This window comes from Vipera berus (assembly GCF_964194415.1).
Source record: "Vipera berus genome assembly, chromosome: 1".
Taxonomy (NCBI): domain Eukaryota; kingdom Metazoa; phylum Chordata; class Lepidosauria; order Squamata; family Viperidae; genus Vipera; species Vipera berus.
Window position 1 is genome coordinate 218526274 of NC_138202.1, and position 19954 is coordinate 218546227.

At 43.4% G+C, this 19954-nt stretch overlaps 1 protein-coding gene across 2 annotated transcripts in view; it reads left to right on the plus strand.

Moving 5' to 3' along the window:
• The window catches only part of MTO1 (mitochondrial tRNA translation optimization 1), a 30242-nt gene that overhangs the window by 9066 nt on the left and 1222 nt on the right, over positions 1-19954 (plus strand). Inside the window, exons 6-12 of one of the 2 annotated variants that reach the window (XR_014024490.1) lie at positions 2402-2592; positions 2874-3004; positions 7604-7808; positions 7916-8087; positions 10045-10163; positions 10968-11125; positions 11655-11907. Coding sequence is in view for 1 of the 2 variants with exons in the window: in XM_081312695.1 (XP_081168821.1) it covers positions 2402-2592; positions 2874-3004; positions 7604-7808; positions 7916-8087; positions 10045-10163; positions 10968-11125; positions 11655-11843 (1165 nt within the window). In the remaining variant the exon portion in view is untranslated. Of the gene's footprint in view, positions 1-2401; positions 2593-2873; positions 3005-7603; positions 7809-7915; positions 8088-10044; positions 10164-10967; positions 11126-11654; positions 13049-19954 lie in introns of those variants that run through there. The other variant, XM_081312695.1, reaches the window with a different exon arrangement.

Sequence of the window (19954 nt, forward strand, 5' to 3'; positions counted from 1 at the left end):
GGACATAGTAAAAAATCATCTGGTCCTTAGCAGTTCTTAAAAGTAGGTATATCCAACCTTGGATGAACAACAACAAATGACATATTACACCATGTCATCATTTATTTTACAAAAAGAAAGACAAAGTGGGGAAGCCATATGTGAAAAAGATAAGTACACTTTATGATTCAGTAGCTTGTAGAACCACCTTTAGCAGCAATAACTTGAAGTAATCGTTTTCTATATGACTTTTATCAGTCTCTCACATCGTTATGAATTTTGCTTACTCTTTACAACATTGCTTCAGTTCATTAAGGTTTGTGGGCATTTGTTTATGCACAGTTCTCTTGAGGTCCCACCACAGCATTTCAATTGATTTGAGGTCCGGACTTTTACTGGGCCATTGCAACATCTTGATTCTTTTCTTTTTCAGCCATCTCTGTTGTAGATTTACTGGTCTGCTTGAGATCATTGTCCTGTTGCATGATCCAATGTTGGCCAAGCTTTAGCTGTCAGGCAGATGGCCTCACATTTGACTCTAAAATATACTGCTCAAAAAAATAAAGGGAACACTTAAACAACACAATGTACTGTATTTAATAGTAGGATGTCTTATTTTGTGTTCCCTTTTATTTTTTTGAGCAGTATACTTTGGTATATAGAGGAGATCTGGTAGATTCAATAACTGCAAGGTGCCCCGGTCCTGTGGCTGCAAAACAAGCCCAAATCATCCACCGCTATTGCTTGATGGTTGGTGTGAGATGTTTCTGCTGATATGCTGTATTTGGTTTTCACCAAACGTTGCACTGTACATTATGGAGAAACATCTCCACTTTGATCTCATCTGTCCAAAGGTCACTGTTCCAGAAATCTTGTGATTTGTTCAGATGCAACTTTGAAAACCTAAGTTGTGCTGCTATATTCTTTTTAGAGAGAGGAGGCTTTCTCCTGACAACCCTTCCAAACAAATTATACTTGTTCAGTCTGTTTCTAATTGTATTGACATGAACTTCAACGTTTTAACATGCTAACCGTAAAGTCTGAGATGTTTTCCTTGGATTTTTTTTGCAATTTCTCTGAGCCTTGCACAGTCTGACCTTGGGGTGAATTTGCTGAGATTTCCACTCCTGGGAAGACTGGCAACTGTCTTTGATTGTTTTCCTCACTGTAGAATGATGCACATTAAATTGTTTGGGAATGGCCTTTTAACCCTTCCCAGGCTTATGGGCAGCAACAATTGCTTCTCTAAGATCATTGCTGATGTCTTTACTCTTCGGTATTGTGTTAACACACACCGGAATGTTGGAGACGAGCACGCTCCTGAAACTTCGGCTTTTATAGAGTTAGTCATATTTGTTGATGATCATTTGATCAAGGACCCTTGATTAGCAGCACCTGGCTGCTGCTTGGTCCACATATGTCTTCTCCATTTTGGCTTTCTTTTTGTAAAATAAATGATGACACAGTGCAATATGCTATGTGTTGCTATTCCTCTGAGGTTGTATTTACCTGCTTTTGAGAACTGCTAGGGACCAGATGATATTTATTATGTCCTGATACATAAAACCATAGTAGAACTCAAAGAGGGCGTACATTTTTTTCACTTGACTGTATATTGGATGCCCTCTTGTGATACCCTAGATGCCATCTTACTGATTCCCAGAATTACTGCTAATCTCTGTAGTACTTGACAGAGTATAATAAAACCCTAGAAGAAAATAAGAGATAAACATAAATGCCGAGAAGCTTAAACTCTAAATGTCAATCCTGGCAACCAAAAGTAAAAACAGCTGTCTAGAGAAAAGAGGCATAAATGCAACTGCATTGTACTGAGTCGTGATTTCTATACTTTCCTCTGAAGGCTTTTAAGCAAGTTGCCAGCAGCTGTATTCCAAAAACTAGATGATCCCAAAACAACTATAGGTTAATGCACCTTAATTATACAGTTCTAAAATTCCAACAATATTAAAAAGTATGATTCAATCCAATCCTCTTAAATTTAATTTGTTCTTTTGCCTAAGGCTACAATTAAACATTACAAATTTTAGTGGCAGCCTTTGAATTGACTTGGGGTTCAGCTCCTAAGGCTTTCAGTGTTATGTATCCCTGTATTAGAAGTGGGGGAATTCATCACAAAGATGAGGCACAAGTGATTCTTAGTAGATCCTCCCAGGCCGTTTAGATGGGTGAGTGAAGGCCCCTTGGACTGCATGGAGTTGTTTCTTTTTTCTGCTCCCATCTGGTTTCTGTAATCTTAGCTATCTTTTGTGCTTTTTTTTTTTTTGGTTCCGTATTGTATATTTTATGTTTTTGCTTGCGAGCTGCCCAGACTCATTGGGAATTGGGTGACAGACAAATAAATAAGTAAGTTAGTTTCCTGATGGTGTTGGCATCCTGATTTAGCTGACCATCCTGTATCTAGATACTGCCCCTCCCTTGAGTCTAAAGTTCTACGTTTTCCGAATCGTGGGCATCAGATCTGGCTGGAGCCTGAAGGTCTGGATTCCGATGTCACATACCCACAGGGAATGTCCCTGACCCTGCCTTCTGAGATCCAGGAAAAAATCATCAGTCTTATCAGAGGCTTGGAACATGCTAAGATGATACAGCCAGGTGAGAAGTTGGAAGAAGGTCGGGTTTTTGTATAAGCAGTTTTATGATTTGGAAAATCATGTTATTTCCTATGCCCTCCCACTCATATAGGGATTTTAACTGTTCAGTGTGGAGGCATCTTTTCCTCCTTGCAGAGAAATAGTTCACTAATCAACCTGTACACTACTAGCACGTTGTTCAGCACCCGTCAAAATACTTAACAACCAGATTTATAGACGTACGTTTTCCACGTGCATTTGACGAACATTGTTCACAAAACTTACCCATTTTATCCATACCAGGCTACGGAGTTCAGTATGATTATCTGGACCCACGTCAGCTGAGTGCCTCCCTGGAATCTCGTCTGGTGCAGCGGCTGTTCTTTGCAGGACAGATCAATGGCACGACAGGCTATGAGGAAGCTGCAGCCCAGGTGGGTTGACTTGAGAAAAGCGTGCAGGAAGTGGACCAAAGTTCAGAGCCAGCATCTGCGATACTAATTTCAACAGTGGTATTTAGCCACAAGACATTTTACTAGTTCATTCAGATTAAGCGACTGCTCCTCATTCTTGTCAGGGCTTGCTTGGAACACACAGCAATTTTTCACACACCTTTAGAATGCGCGCGATGAGGGAATTTACTCTTGTCCTAAAGAGAATCTGGGGTTCTGGCTGCCATAGGTTCAGTCAGTTGTCTTATCATAATATTCAGGAGGAAACATGCTTAACAAAGGAATATTTGGGTTGAGTAGCAGAATGCCCTTACAGAGATGAAGCCAGAGACCTTTGTTTTATTGTTTTTGAAAGCTGTATTTGTATTAATCTTTATCTTTATCTTTATTAGACTTATATACCGCCCTTCTCCCGTAGGACTCAGGGTGGTTCACAAGGTTTTTTAAAATGACAATACAACAATTACAAAAATTAAGAACAGTTAAAATAATTACATTTAAACCTTGAATAAATATAAAACCCCAATTACCGTATATACTTGAGTATAAGCCGAATTTTTCAGCCCACTTTTTGGGCTGAAAAATTCCACTTCGGCTTATACTCCAGTCAACAAAAAAACTTACCGAGGACTTGTGCGCGGCCGAGGCTTTGGTGCTTCCGGGATCGCCCGCACCTCTCCCAAGCCACCGCCGTCCGAGACCTGCCGAAGTTTGGGGAGGTTTGGGGAGGTGCGCGCGCACCTCCCCAAACTCCGCGCCTTGCCTGCCTGCTTCTTTCCGCAGCGGAAAGAAGCAGGCAGGCAGGGCGCGGAGGAACGGAGACTTGCCGACGTTTGGGGAGGTTTGGGCGCCTCCCCAAACCTCGGCAGGTCTCCGTTCCTCCGCGCAGACCTGCCGACGTTTGGGGAGGTTTGGGCGCCTCCCCAAACCTCCCCAAACCTCGGCAGGTCTCCGTTCCTCCTGCCGACCTTTGGGGAGGTTTGGGCGCCTCCCCAAACCTCCCCAGGTCTCCGTTCCTCCTGCCGACCTTTGGGGAGGTTTGGGCGCCTCCCCAAACCTCCCCAAACCTCGGCAGGTCTCCGTTCCTCCTGCCGACCTTTGGGGAGGTTTGGGCGCCTCCCCAAACCTCCCCAAACGTCGGCAGGTCTCCGTTCCTGTTTGGGGAGGTTTGGGCGCCTCCCCAAACCTCCCCAAACCTCGGCAGGTCTCCGTTCCTCCGCGCAGACCTGCCGACCTTTGGGGAGGTTTGGGCGCCTCCCCAAACGTCCCCAAACCTCGGCAGGTCTCCGTTCCTGTTTGGGGAGGTTTGGGCGCCTCCCCAAACCTCCCCAAACCTCGGCAGGTCTCCGTTCCTCCGCGCAGACCTGCCGACCTTTGGGGAGGTTTGGGCGCCTCCCCAAACGTCCCCAAACCTCGGCAGGTCTCCGTTCCTGTTTGGGGAGGTTTGGGCGCCTCCCCAAACCTCCCCAAACCTCGGCAGGTCTCCGTTCCTCCGCGCAGACCTGCCGACCTTTGGGGAGGTTTGGGCGCCTCCCCAAACGTCCCCAAACCTCGGCAGGTCTCCGTTCCTGTTTGGGGAGGTTTGGGCGCCTCCCCAAACCTCGGCAGGTCTCCGTTCCTCCGCGCAGACCTGCCGACGTTTGGGGAGGTTTGGGCGCCTCCCCAAACCTCCCCAAACCACGGCAGGTCTCCGTTCCTCCGCGCAGACCTGCCGACGTTTGGGGAGGTTTGGGCGCCTCCCCAAACCTCCCCAAACCTCGGCAGGTCTCCGTTCCTGTTTGGGGAGGTTTGGGCGCCTCCCCAAACCTCGGCAGGTCTCCGTTCCTCCGCGCAGACCTGCCGACCTTTGGGGAGGTTTGGGCGCCTCCCCAAACCTCCCCAAACCTCGGCAGGTCTCCGTTCTTCCTGCCGACCTTTGGGGAGGTTTGGGCGCCTCCCCAAACCTCCCCAAACGTCGGCAGGTCTGCGCGGAGGAACGGAGACCTGCCGAGGTTTGGGGAGGTTTGGGGAGGCGCCCAAACCTCCCCAAACAGGAACGGAGACCTGCCGAGGTTTGGGGAGGCGCCCAAACCTCCCCAAAGGTCGGCAGGAGGAACGGAGACCTGCCGAGGTTTGGGGAGGCGCCCAAACCTCCCCAAAGGTCGGCAGGAGGAACGGAGACCTGCCGAGGTTTGGGGAGGTTTGGGGAGGCGCCCAAACCTCCCCAAAGGTCGGCAGGAGGAACGGAGACCTGCCGAGGTTTGGGGAGGCGCCCAAACCTCCCCAAAGGTCGGCAGGAGGAACGGAGACCTGCCGAGGTTTGGGGAGGTTTGGGGAGGCGCCCAAACCTCCCCAAAGGTCGGCAGGTCTGCGCGGAGGAACGGAGACCTGCAGAGGTTTGGGGAGGTTTGGGGAGGCGCCCAAACCTCCCCAAAGGTTGGCAGGAGGAACGGAGACCTGCCGAGGTTTGGGGAGGTTTGGGGAGGCGCCCAAACCTCCCCAAAGGTCGGCAGGAGGAACGGAGACCTGCCGAGGTTTGGGGAGGCGCCCAAACCTCCCCAAAGGTCGGCAGGAGGAACGGAGACCTGCCGAGGTTTGGGGAGGCGCCCAAACCTCCCCAAAGGTCGGCAGGAGGAACGGAGACCTGCCGAGGTTTGGGGAGGCGCCCAAACCTCCCCAAAGGTCGGCAGGAGGAACGGAGACCTGCCGAGGTTTGGGGAGGCGCCCAAACCTCCCCAAAGGTCGGCAGGTCTGCGCGGAGGAACGGAGACCTGCAGAGGTTTGGGGAGGCGCCCAAACCTCCCCAAAGGTCGGCAGGAGGAACGGAGACCTGCCGAGGTTTGGGGAGGCGCCCAAACCTCCCCAAAGGTCGGCAGGAGGAACGGAGACCTGCCGAGGTTTGGGGAGGTTTGGGGAGGCGCCCAAACCTCCCCAAAGGTCGGCAGGAGGAACGGAGACCTGCCGAGGTTTGGGGAGGTTTGGGGAGGCGCCCAAACCTCCCCAAAGGTCGGCAGGAGGAACGGAGACCTGCCGAGGTTTGGGGAGGCGCCCAAACCTCCCCAAAGGTCGGCAGGAGGAACGGAGACCTGCCGAAGAGCCGCGGCCACACAGGGTATTCCTGTGTATTCAGGCTTGCAAAATGGCGGATCGAGCCTCTGCTGGCGGCAGAGGCTTGCAGAACGGCGGATCGGCTTATACTCGAGTCAATAACTTTTTCCAGTTTTTGGGGGTGAAATTGGGGGTCTCGGCTTATACTCGAGTCGGCTTATACTCAAGTATATACGGTAAATTAATAATGGCAATGAAAAAAATGAAGGCTGGCCTAGACATTAAAAAGGAAGGGGAAATGAACCCAGTTTTTCTGAATAAAAGGATGCTTGATTCCAAGCACTTTCTAAAGGAAAACAAGGATGTCACTGGGTATGTGTCAATTATTTTGTTTGCGCTACAATCTGATGCATTAAGGGCTTTTCAAGTCAAATGTTACTCAACTAGATGTTAATGACTAGCCATACAATACATCCTTCTTCCCACTTGACTGGATTTATTTGCTAATATTTCAGACTGTTTTGCATTAGAAAGCAGCTTAATGCGTGACAAAGTGAACCTGAGCTTCTTCTGTCTGTGGGCATTCATCTACATAGCTTTTGATCATCTGCATCAGCTTTCCTTTCTGAGGTTCCCCTGTAGATCTTATTCTTCTTATTCTAAACCAGGGGTGTCAAACTCAATTTCACTGAGGACCGCATCAGCATTGCAGTTGCCCTCAGGGGGCCAGGTGGGCGTGGCCTACTGGGTGGGCGTGGCTAGAGTGCATATGGCCTACTGGGTGGGCATGGCCAGCTCTACATCATTCACATCAAGGGTGCCTATGGGGGCCTGGGCAGGAGTGGGACAGATCTGAGGGTCTCTGGCAGAAGGAGGGTCTCTGGGCCAGGGCCAAGGCAGTGGGGGCCGTTCCCTCACTGTTTCCAGGATGGCTTCACGGGCCGCATGAAACCACTTCGTGGGCCGGATCTGGCCCTCGGGCCTTGTGTTTGACATGTCTGTTCTAAACCATTTGTTGTTTGCATTCTTTTAAGATTTTCAGTTTTTCTTCTGCTGGAATCATTGGCTCATGGTTTTTTCCTAGGAACTTTCCTAGGTCTTTAAGGTTGATTCTCTCTAGGGCAGAGATGGGCAATTTGTAAAGAATTAATCAATTCAGTTTCCTGATCTGCTGTCTCTCCCCACCACTAATACGGAGATGTGACTAGACAGATGTAAACATTTTAGACTATTGATTTCCAGAGGCAGAGCATTAAAGCTAAAAACAAAATTGATTTGCCTCCTGTAGGCCTCTCACACCTATTCTCACCCTTCATTTTTGAAATACTAAAGAATTTTTTTTGTCACAGTTCAGTCTTATAGCTGCCAAGCTTCCTTGTGACATTGTGACCCAAATAGGATATTGGAGAGCCATATATGAATAATTGGCTGCCCCTTACTGCTCTACAATTAAAGTAGCTCAGCGGGCACCAAAACCCATCAAACAGACCAATAATATTTGCTATCCAGTCATATTTTCCTTATAACTCCTATTAGCCTATGTTCATCTTGCAGGGGGTTGTTGCTGGAATCAATGCTGGCTTGAGGATCCAAGGGAAGCCTCCTTTTATCATCAGTCGCACCGAGGGATACATTGGGGTTTTGATTGATGATCTCACCACTCTTGGCACCAAAGAGCCATACCGGATGTTCACCAGCCGGGCAGAGTTTCGGATGTCTCTGCGACCAGACAATGCTGATAGTAGGCTCACCTTCCGAGGTAGTCACTCCTTCAACATCTGTTTTGATTACACTCCTCATTCTGTCCTCATCCAGGTGCCGTTCCTTCTTATTTATTTCTATATTTTTTTGGTATACCTTTCCAAGGCTACCATGAAGCTGGTTGTGTGTCACAAAAGCGGTATGAACAAGCTTCTCTGATGAAAGCGATGCTGGAAGAAGGAATGGAAGCACTGAAGTCTGTTCGGTTTGGCTATAAAATGTGGCGGCAGCTCATTCCAGAAGCTAAAATGAGCCATCATCATCATTTCCCTCGCAGGTTGTGGTTTTTGCTGTTATTCTAGAGTTTTGCTTGCTGAGGCATAAAACCATCATTCTTGCATTCCATTTCTCACCTTTAACTGGAAGAGTCATGGATTTTAAGAAGTTCTTTGAGTTCTTCAAAAATGTAATACATTTCCTTTACCACTGATTTGAATGAGCCCAGATGTGTGAGGAATGGAAAATTGTTTCTTTAAAAGTTTAAGCTGCCTCAGTAGCCAAAGCTCTTAGGGCTTTTACAATAAAACTCACTAAAAGATGCAATTTGAATAAAAATACCAAATAATGAAATGAAATGAAATGAAATGCAAATAAAAGCACACACAAACTAAGGAGCAGAAAGGTGATCATTCCAATTCTAAAACAATATCACTTAAAATACAATTAAAAGCCGATTAAAACAGGTCTTTTTCATCTGGTTCAAATTGATGCTTATGTGGGTGCCACTTGAGCCTCTCTGGGGAAGGCATTTTATAAATGAGGGGACGCCATCTTCCTTGTAGAGACCCACTTTACCTCTTTGATGGGAAGATTTCAAGGAGGGCCCCCTTGGAAAATCTTAAGACCCAAGGAGGAACATATAGAAGTTACTCCATAAGTAACCTGGTCCTTAGGTAGGATCAGGGCCTGTGTGCTGATGACTTCAGTTAGATTAAGTAGGAACTATAATAAGTACTTTTTTTATAGGAAAAAATTAAATAATCTGCTGAAAATTTGTGATTCAAATGTAGTCAATTCTTTAATCAAAATTTCAAAACAGAAAAAGAGTTCCTGGGTATATATTTTTTTCAAAGTACTTTATTTTAGGAATAAATACTTTTAAATAAAATATAAAGTATGGAATTGAGGGACAAATTTGAGATAGTGACTAAAATAATCATGCATTTGTTGCCTGCATAAGTATATGGAGAGTAAAACTGGATTTTGCCTAATTCCAGAAAATATTCTTCATCTAGTCAAAATAAAAATATCATTTTTAATTTTAAAAAGTCAAAGTAGTTTTAGGATTGAAGTCTTACTTATACCAACTTTTCTAAATAACAACTCATTTTTCTTTGTAGCTCTACTTTCATTACTTTATTATTATTATTATTAAGAAAATTTATATAACTGTCCAACTCACTCAGAATGACTCTGGGGGGCTTACAAAAATAGAATTCAAATACAAAGTTCTGCTACCCTATGTTTTTATTTAACATTATTAAATGTTCTTATGTGAACATTTATGTTGCATGTCAAGAGAGCAACCAATAAAACACTATTGAGAGCCCTTAATTCCATGGAGAAGAAGATACAAATGATGAGGGTAGAATTATTCTGCAAGTTTTACCCCTTTTGTATGAGCGTCATGTCCCACGCATGACAAACAGGATAGAACATTCCTTTCATAATTTTGAGAAAAGTATCAGATATGCAGGGACCTCTAATCTTTTCCTTTATGTAAATACCATTTGATTTTTATATATATATATATGTTCAGTTGTGATAAATTTGCTATTTTTCATATAGTTCTTTTTCCTCAAATTCTGATGTGTAGTTGCTTTTTAAATTTATTTTACATATTTATTTCTATCCTGCCTTTATTATTTGTACAAATAACTCAAGGTGGTGAACATATCCAACACATCTTCCTCCTCCTATTTTCCCCACCACAGCCACCCTGTGAGATGGGTTGGGTAAGAGAAAATTATTGGCCTAAAACCACCCACCTGTCTTTCATGGCTAAGGCAGGACTTGAACTCAGAGTTTCTGGCATTCTAGCCTGTGCCTTAATCACTAGACCAAATGGACTCCCCATTTATTAGCAGATTTAAAAATATTTTAGACATATAATTCAGAATTCTATGGAAATAGAAATTAACTAAAGTTTTTAATGTTATAACCTTCCTTCCTCTGACAAACGTGGAGATTATTTTACTGCTTAATAATAGAATGGTTTGTTTCTTTTTGTTCAGTGCTCTAGAAATCTTTCAGAATCCAGAGGTCAGTATGGATGTTTTGGCTAGAGCTCTCCCAGAATCCATGAAAAAATTCACTGAATGGAAACCACTTGCAGAAAGGCTGAAAATAGAAGGTACAGAATATTTTATTGGGGGTAAATAATTATAATAGCCATAGAATTTCTTTTGCAAGAAATTATCTCAAGACATAGGTAGTAAATTCTTCCCAAACTGTGGACATGCTGAATTTCTGTGAAAAATAGGTGCTGTAGAAAGAAAGAGTTTGTTCCTTCTGCAATGCAGAAGAAAATTGGTTGCATGAACTATGGAAAAAATGAAATTGAATACAATGGAATTATTTCCAGACCTTAACTTGTGACTTTGAAAAAAGCCAAGCTTACCTACATCCACTTTTCTTGTGATGTTATTGCTCATGATAAGGCAGACATGTCAAACACAAGGCCCGGGGGCCGGATACGGCCCGTGAAGTGGTTTCATGTGGCCCTCGAAGCCATCCTGGAAACAGCGAGGGAACGGCCCCCACTGCCTTGGCCCTGGCCCAGAGACCCTCCTTCTGCCAGAGACCCTCAGATCTGTTCCACTTCTGCCCAGGCCCCCATAGGCACCCTTCATGCGAACGATGTAGAGCTGGCCATGCCCACCCAGTAGGCCATACGCACTCTAGCCACGCCCACCCAGTAGGCCACACCCACCCTGGCCATACCCACCCGGCCCCTTGAGGGCAACCACAATGCTGATGCGGCCCTCAATGAAATTGAGTTTGACACCCCTGTGATAAGGCATTTATTCCTCATTCACATTAAGGAATGCATCAGAAATCCTAAGCAATTGTCAGAGTATGCAGTTGAGATTTTTTTTTCCTGTTTTTTGTTTCTTCAATCATTTTTTAAAATTATTTTCATGGCTTTTCCTACAAGCTGTTTATGGCTTCCATGTGGCCAATCAAAAGCTGGAAATAGAGGAAGTACGTCAAGATGAAGCTCTCCGTTTACCCGAGGACCTGGATTATCTCACTATCGATGTATCTCTATCCCAGGAAGTACGAGAGATACTGGATGCCCACCGCCCCCCAACGGTAAAGTACTGGAGGAAGCAGAAAACTTAATGAATGCTGTGTAAACAGTCAGTGTTATGTGTATCCTGGACAAGTAATTTTCAAATGTGATGTTATGTATAAGTAGACGAGCAGTCTGCCTTTATTTGAATTAAAAAAGGAAAAATATATCTAAAGAAACTACTTCCAATTTTTGTAGCAGTTACAAATATAATAGTTACCATCTCCACCCTCCCAAATTGTTTGTCTTGGTTATCTTCTCCCCATAAACACCTCCTTTTTAATCAGTAAATCTAGACTTCACCAATTTATTTTTTTATCTATTCTTAGCAAAAAAAGACCATAAAGGCTTTCCAATCTTTTATAAAGGTAGCAATTATTTCTTCTCTAACCAGACAAGTCAGTTTAACCATTTCTGTAAACTCTTTGTTATTTTCAATCCCTTTTCTTTGGGTGTTTTTGTAGTCTTCTGTCTTTGTGCATATACAGTAATAGCCTTGCTGCAGTTACCATATTCTAAAACCAGCTCTTTTGCCTTCTCTGGTTTTAGATCGGCGCTCTCAGTCGCATTCCTGGCGTTACACCAGCTGCTATTTGTCATCTACTGAGATTTGTGAAAGGCAGCCATGGAAGAGCAGAGCAGATAGACAATTCATCTAGGACTGCTGAGCCATTGTCTGCTACGGAGCTGCTGCGTCAAAGAAAGTTTGAAGCTACTGGTACAAATAGCGCTTTTTGAGCCAGAGCCACTGAACTATGATGGGTATTCCTGGTGTTTACAATTTTAAGTCCATCCACTTTAGGTAGTGTATATCATTTAATACATACATAAATATCTACGACATTAATATCTACTAAATATCAGTAGTGGATGTTGTGTTATTTTTTTCGTATGTACAAAAGAGCACATCACTGAATTTGACTTAAGGGACAAAAGAGGATTGCGGTGGTCTTAAACATCTTCTGGAGCAATTATTTTTGTAACATTTGATTGCCTGTAATAGTATGAACTTGTTCACAAACAGCTTTGTGTGGTTCTTGGCCACAAGAAAGAACCAGGGCAATGAGTCTAATTAGATAATTACAATTCTTCCTAAATAATTTAAGAAAAATATAGCTGTCATAATGAATAACATTCATTCATAGAATCTTCACAATCTTCTACTCCAGTACTTCAAAGAAACAGTGTTTACATGGTTTTATTTAGCTATTTATTCTCTCTCCCCTCCCTCCCTCTCTCTCTCCCCCTCTCTTTCTCTCTCTCTGTACATCCAGCCATCCATGCAAACACAGAGTTAATTAGCTGAGATGAGGGAGGTAGTAATGTGATAAATAAATACTTCCAAAATTCAGATATTGTGGCTCTTCAGATGCTGCTGAGTTATAGGAACTAGCTTCCTTCACCACTGCCTTTTATTTAGCAACAACCAAGAGGATCCAAGTTTTCTTCCCACACTGCAGTATGTAAAGAAGTATAGTTAAAAATTCACAGCAATTGCTCTGTTATTGAATACCTCAGATATTTTCCTTAGATGTCTCCTTTAGTGGCAAATTCCAACCCTCCCTCCTGGTAGCCAATGGGGGGAAGCATTCTCCGAAGTAGACATTTAAGGGATTTGGGCCTAAAAACTGACCATTAAAAAAAAACCTGATCACTTTATATCTGAGACAAATCCCACCAATTGTAATTACTGCCCAGCATTAACATATTATCTTGTACCTAAAAGGACCTGTTCCATTTTCAACAGGGAAAAGCGTTAACGAGATGCAAATGTGATACTTTTAATTATATAGCTGTGTACATTTTGGACAAAGTTGTTCCACATGCCATGCCTTTTTCTTGTTTATTAATTTTGTTAAAACAGCAGTATACGGAAATACCTGTTTGCTAATAAGGATTCAATATGTGAATTGACTGAAATAATCACCAACATTTGCACCCCACTGAAGGCTGTTGAGGAATATGGTCTCCCAAGGAATAACTGCTATTTATTTGGAAGGAGGGAAAACATGTCTATTTTGCATTTTTTTTCTTTGTTTTCTGAGTTAAAGGACCCTGTTGATTTTGGCTTTGCTAATAATCTGCAAGACAGTATGTGAACTCTAGTAAGAAAGGGGTTAGTCATTAATTCTTGAATTTTGAGCTTCTGGATCTATTCCAGAGAAAAGAAGTAGCTGCCTTAACTTTGTACTAATGGAGAAACATGAAGCAGATTTTGCAGCCTTTCTGTAGCAAATTTTAAAAAAGGCTGCTAATCTCTGGGTAGTGTGCTACTCAGAGTGGAATATATCACACAAAGGGAATTACTCTCTGAATCAGATGCCTGAGCAATCACCATGAAATAGGTTTATTTTACTGCCAAAAAATAAAATGTTTTAAGATCTCCAAGAAGGGCAAGATTCATAGCCCCAAGAACACATGGAAACTAAAAATTACATGCAATTTTCTGTTGAACTGACTGATAATTTTAATCAGCATTGTAGTTCATTTTTTCTAATTGCAAGCAGTAATTAATCTCACTTCTACAAGTATTAGATGGCAATTTTGTGCTGTTGGAGTGAAAAAAGCAGTGGCTTTCCAGATGCTGCTGAATTAATAACAAAATATACATACCTGATAAACAGATGTCATCAGAATAATACTGAGTTTGTTATGACATCATAATACAAATTTCACAAGTTATATACTTTCATCATTTTACCTCATGACCTGACACGTAGCAATAGCAAAAGCTCTTAGGCTTATATACTCCTTCATAGTGCTTCGCAGCCCTCTCTCAGCAGTTTACAAAGCCAGCATAATTCCCCCTAACAATCTGGGTCCTCATTTTACCCACCTTGGAAAGATGGAAAACTGAGTCAACCTTGAGCTGGTGAGAATCAAACTGCTGGCAGTTGGCAGAATTAGTTAGCTTGCTATACTGCATACTAACCACTGCACGATCACGGCTGAATTACATATTTTGTATCAATTGCACAACAAAGTCATGATGCACGTATTATTGCTACCCCACTTGCTACATTGTTGGCATAGCACAGTGGTGGCAAACCTATGGCATGCGTGCCAGAGGCGGCACTTGGAGCCCTCTCTGTGGGCACACGCACTGTCGCCACAGCCCCCATCCTCACCAGCAGTCCCCCCGGAGGAGAGTCGCTCCCAGGTGTGGCCCACGCAAAGCTGTGCAGCCAAGGACATGGTAGCCAGGCAGTGGGGACAAGAATCCACCCTTGAACCCCATTGCGCGCAGATGATGCTGTGGGGCACGGGCAGAGGACATGGCCACCGTGGCATTGCTGGGCTGGCTGGGTGATCTGTGGTGGGGCATGGAGGTGGTGGGTGGCCCAGCGGGTAGGGCAGAGCGGGGACGGGTGGGGGGCATTTTTTGGGTACTCGGTCTCTAAAAGGTTAGCCATCACTGGCATAGCATCATCATCATCTTCATCATCATCATCTTATAGCTACTACAAGCTGTAGTTCAATGTTTGGAGAGCCATCAATTTCCCATGCTGCAGTACAACATGCTATCTATTGATCTATCAGTTCCAAAAAATATTTTATGCTCGTGTACTACCATACAAAGAAAAAATTGTTCAAAGACAAGGATCTCCCATTCTTTCTAACCATTTCATGACACCATTCACTATCTCTCAATTCTGGGATGGAACAAAGTTCTTCAATTTATATCAGATTTAAGAAAAAAACATGCTATTAGACCAGGGCTTTTCAACCTTTTCACCCATTGTACCACTTTCAGGATATGGCAACATCGAGTACCATCAGTCACCTAGCAAGGTATCAAAAACTTGACACCCCCCAAAAAGGGGAAAAAGTAATGAAGTACAGGTAGTCCTCGACTTACAACAGTTTGCTAAGTGACTGTTCAAAGTTACAATGGCACTGAAAAAAGTGCTCCCGAAGCCACAGCTGAGCAAGACACCTGCCTGCCCGCCCGGCGGCACTCTTCCTCCTGTCCGAGGTTTTCATTGTTGTGAGCATTTCTGTTGAGGATTGGCAGCGGGGATGGGGTGTTTGGTTTTTATTCCCCCCCCCCCGTCTGCTGGGTGGTTGCAGCAGGTTTTGGTCACTTCACATGATCCTGGGACACTGACCATCATAAATATGAATCAATTGCCAGGCATCTGAATGTACAGTGGGGAAAAAAAGTATTTAGTCAGCCACCAATTGTGCAAGTTCTCCCACTTAAAAAGATGAGAGAGGCCTGTAATTTTCATCATAGGTATACCTCAACTATGAGAGACAAAATAGGGGGAAATAATCCAGGAAATCACATTGTAGGATTTCTAATGAATTAATTCGTACATTCCTCGGTAAAATAAGTATTTCGTCACCTACAAACAAGCAAGATTTCTGGCTCTCACAGACCTGTAACTTCTTCTTTAAGAGGCTCCTCTGTCCTCCACTCGTTACCTGTATGAATGGCACCTGGTTGAACTTGTTATCAGTATAAAAGACACCAGTCCACAACCTCAAACAGTCACACTCCAAACTCCACTATGGCCAAGATCAAAGAGCTGTCGAAGGATACCAGAAACAAAATTGTAGACCTGCACCATGCTGGGAAGACTGAATTTGCAATAGGCAAGCAGCTTGGTGTGAAGAAATCAACTGTGGGAGCAATTATTAGAAAATGGAAGACATACAAGACCACTGATAATCTCCCTCGTTCTGGGGCTCCACACAAGATCTCACCCCGTGGGGTCAAAATGATCACAAGAACGGTGAGCAAAAATCCCAGAACCACACAGGGGGACCTAGTGAATGACCTGCAGAGAGCTGGGACCAAAGTAACAAAGGCTACCATCAGTAACACACTACGCCGCCAGGGACTCAAATCCTGCAGTGCCAGACACGTCCCACTGCTTAAGTTTAAGTTTTAAGTTTAAGTTTATTAAATTTTTATACCGCCCTTCTCCCGAAGGACTCAGGGCGGTGAACAGGGCATATAATAAAAATACAAAAGTACAAAAGTTAAAAAAGAATTAAATTATTGCCCAAAATAAAACAGTAAGAATATACAAATATTAAAACCCTAAATTAACTCCCCATCAGGCCAGGCCAGCTTGTTCGAATAAATGGGTCTTTAACCCGCGCCGGAAGGAGCGGAGATCCGGTGCCATCCGGAGCTCAACCAGTACATGTCCGGGCCCGTCTGAAGTTTGCTAGAGAGCATTTGGATGATCCAGAACAGGATTGGGAGAATGTCATATGGTCAGATGAAACCAAAGTAGAACTGTTTGGTAAAAACTCAACTCGTGTTTGGAGGAGGAAGAATGCTGAGTTGCATCCAAAGAACACCATACCTACTGTGAAGCACGGGGGTGGAAACATCATGCTTTGGGGCTGTTTTTCTGCAAAGGGACCAGGACGACTGATCCGTGTAAAGGAAAGAATGAATGGGGCCATGTATTGTGAGATTTTGAGTGAAAACCTCCTTCCATCAGCAAGGGCACTGAAGATGAAACATGGCTGGGTCTTTCAGCACGACAATGATCCCAAACACACCGCCCGGGCAATTAAGGAGTGGCTTTGTAAGAAGCATTTCAAGGTCCTGGAGTGGCCTAGCCAGTCTCCAGATCTCAACCCCATAGAAAACCTTTGGAGGGAGTTGAAAGTCCGTGTTGCCCAGCGACAGCCCCAAAACATCACTGCTCTAGAGGAGATCTGCATGGAGGAATGGGCCAAAATACCAGCAACAGTGTGTGCAAACCTTGTGAAGACTTACAGAAAACGTTTGACCTCTGTCATTGCCAACAAAGGGTATATAACCAAGTATTGAGATGGACTTTTGCTATTGACCAAATATTTATTTTCTACCATAATTTGCAAATAAATTCGTTAGAAATCCTACAATGTGATTTCCTGGATTCTTTCCCCCCCCATTTTGTCTCTCATAGTTGAGGTATACCTATGATGAAAATTACAGGCCTCTCTCATCTTTTTAAGTGGGAGAACTTGCACAATTGGTGGCTGACTAAATACTTTTTTGTCCCACTGTAAATCACAAGACCCTGGAAATGCTGCAACATTCCAGCTGATCAGTGCTTCTAGGCTCAGCAGACGTTCCAGGATCAGCACCGAGCTCCAGCTGGAGCCTGGCACTGATCCTGGCGCTTCTGCTGAGCCCTGACAGCCCCAAAGAAGTGCCAATCATCTGGAAAGTGGTGCTGATCCTGGCGCTTCCGCTGAGCCCTGACAGCCCTGCAGCTCCAGCTATTTCTCACTCAGGCTTGTGCGGTGCTGCCACCAGTTCAGCTCATTCCCCTCCCCCACTACCACTTTTCTAGGATAGTCGCGTACCACCTGCCAGGTGCCAATGTACCACAGGTGGTACCCGTACCACTGGTTGAAAAGCCCTGTATTAGACAACCAGTGCCTCACTGAGTGATCATTTCAAAGATATTTCCTTATCTAAATGTAGAAACAATAGGTAAAGACGCGATGGGACAGAAAGAACCTACAACTTCCTGCTGATTTCACTGCTGACTTTTCTTGAGGGAAACTGGCAGGAAGTGTTGGAAATTATAATCACATAATTATGTCAGTGCTGAAGCTCCCAAAACTTTGCCAAATTTCAATCCCACTGGAGTCATAGGTCCTGTATTTTGGATTCATTTGAAGTATGTTGGTTCAAAAAATGTTGCCGTTTCACCCAACTGAAGGTTATAAACAGACAAACCAGTCATACAGTAGAATATTACATTCACTCAGTTTATCATGTGAACATAGCTTGTAAGAGCAAGTAGAATGGACACAAAAGTGTTTTCATGAAATACTTATGTGATATAAAATGTATGCCATAGATTTATAAATGTCCATTTTAAGCCAGGGGGAATAATCTGTTCGATCAACCTCACTAATGACATCATATTTCCAAGTGCCAAACTCCATATCTGCCATGGTCCCACTTTTCCACACATGCTGCAACCCTGCCCCCCAATGACTGCCGGTACCATGAGGCAGCACAGCCATGACCTAAGGGCCACATCCGAGTGTAGGTGAAGGATAGGTAAATCACTGAGGCTCCTAGTAAAACATGGCAGAAACGTGGGGTGAAGTTGAGAGCCCAGGAATGCCAGCAGCGTCTCCCTCGATGGACACTCCCATCTTTTACCAGTGATTACAATGGCTAGCAGGTGCCTGAGGATTACATTTGTTAGGCCTGGGAAATTTTACACATGCACACTTGCAACTGGGCGTGACAGACTTCTCTGACATCTTTGCATCCTCAGTTGAGAAGAAGCAGACCGATTGTCAATGTTGTGACAACCGAAGAAACTCTGGCCATTTTACTTTTCTTTGTAACTTTCCATTCTATAGTTGGGGATTCTCAAGTAGAAGGGCAAAGCAGGGAGGGAGAAAACTATGTATTCTTAGTCAAAACAAGTGCAGCTGCAGACACATTCAAGGTCAGGGTGAATAGCAGAATTTTGGCGGCAAAAGTCTGGGGGAGAAAAGCCCGCATTTAATTGTAATTGGAGAATGTGATGTGTGACAGCTTGATTTGGGGTAGGAAATGCAACTTGTAACTTTCTATCGGGAGGGAATTTTCAGTTTTGGGTTCAACTATGTAAGTGCCAATACTTTGTTTGGCACTTCTAATGGCAGAAGTTTAGGGAAAATATTCTTTATTCTCAGATTTCAATTAATGACTCTGTATGAATGGAAAAGCGTACAGGGGAACTTGTTTCACTAGTAATAACAATTAATATGATCCAAAGAGATTTGAGTTAATAATGTTCAAAGTAGGATTAAAATACACAAGTAACAATTAATAGTTGGAGAAAGGGAAAATTGCTTCTTGCAAGAACAAGAATATCTCCAATTCTGCTCTCACCCCTGCACCACTTTTTCAGTTTAAATTGTGCATATTTCTCCAGCAATCTCCCTGCTTTCTTCAGTGGCACTAATTTTTCTAAGGTATTTTTCTTGTTACTTCATCCTCCGATTCCACCAAACGCATCAACGGGATTTTGTCATTTCATTTTCCCCAATATTGAAAAATATTTAAATATTGCAAAAATAAATAAAACTGAGTAGCATCCATTCAGCCTGTTTGCTTTGCTTTTCCTTTGTGAGATCATGCTTCATAATGGTGCTGACAGGTAGATAAGCTCACAAAGGAGAAGTAAACAAAACTTTTGGTGGGCTGAATGAAAGCTCTTGTGGGTGTTGAGTATTGGTGGCTTAGTCAGGTTTTGGTTTCATTTTACAGCGTTTCAATAGCTTAGTTTTTGTTTACTTTTCAGTATTTACTTGCTTATCTTATTTAATATTACATTTGTTTATTTGGATTAATTTATACATATTTATGTTTGTTTATTTATTTACCTATTTATTATATTTAGTACATTTAGTTTAGGATTACGGTAGTTTAGTTAGGGCATTAAGGATGGAGACATTCTTATACTATGCAGGAAAACTCCTGTTTGAGGTAAGAGGTCCTCTTTTCTATTTATTTATTTACTTGTCAACTGCGTAACTCTAGGATGAGTTCAAGATTCAAAGAGGTAACATGACAGGTAACATAACATAAATAATAATAATAGTGACACTAAATTGGGCCCTAATTATGAGAGGAGTTAGGTTGACTTTTTAGTCTGGAAAAATGGCAAAGCAAGTAAGCAAAGATGGTCAACTTCTTGGAAAACCTAATTCCAGGACACTGATCCCTTGACATGTGGGCCACACCACGCTCATCTGATGCAGCATTGCAAATTGAAAACAAATGTCAGGATTACATCTTGAAATACTTTTTTTTAATCCATTGTGTAGTTACAAACAATATACTTTAAAAAATGGGTTCTATCTGCCAAATTGTGTCGCCTATG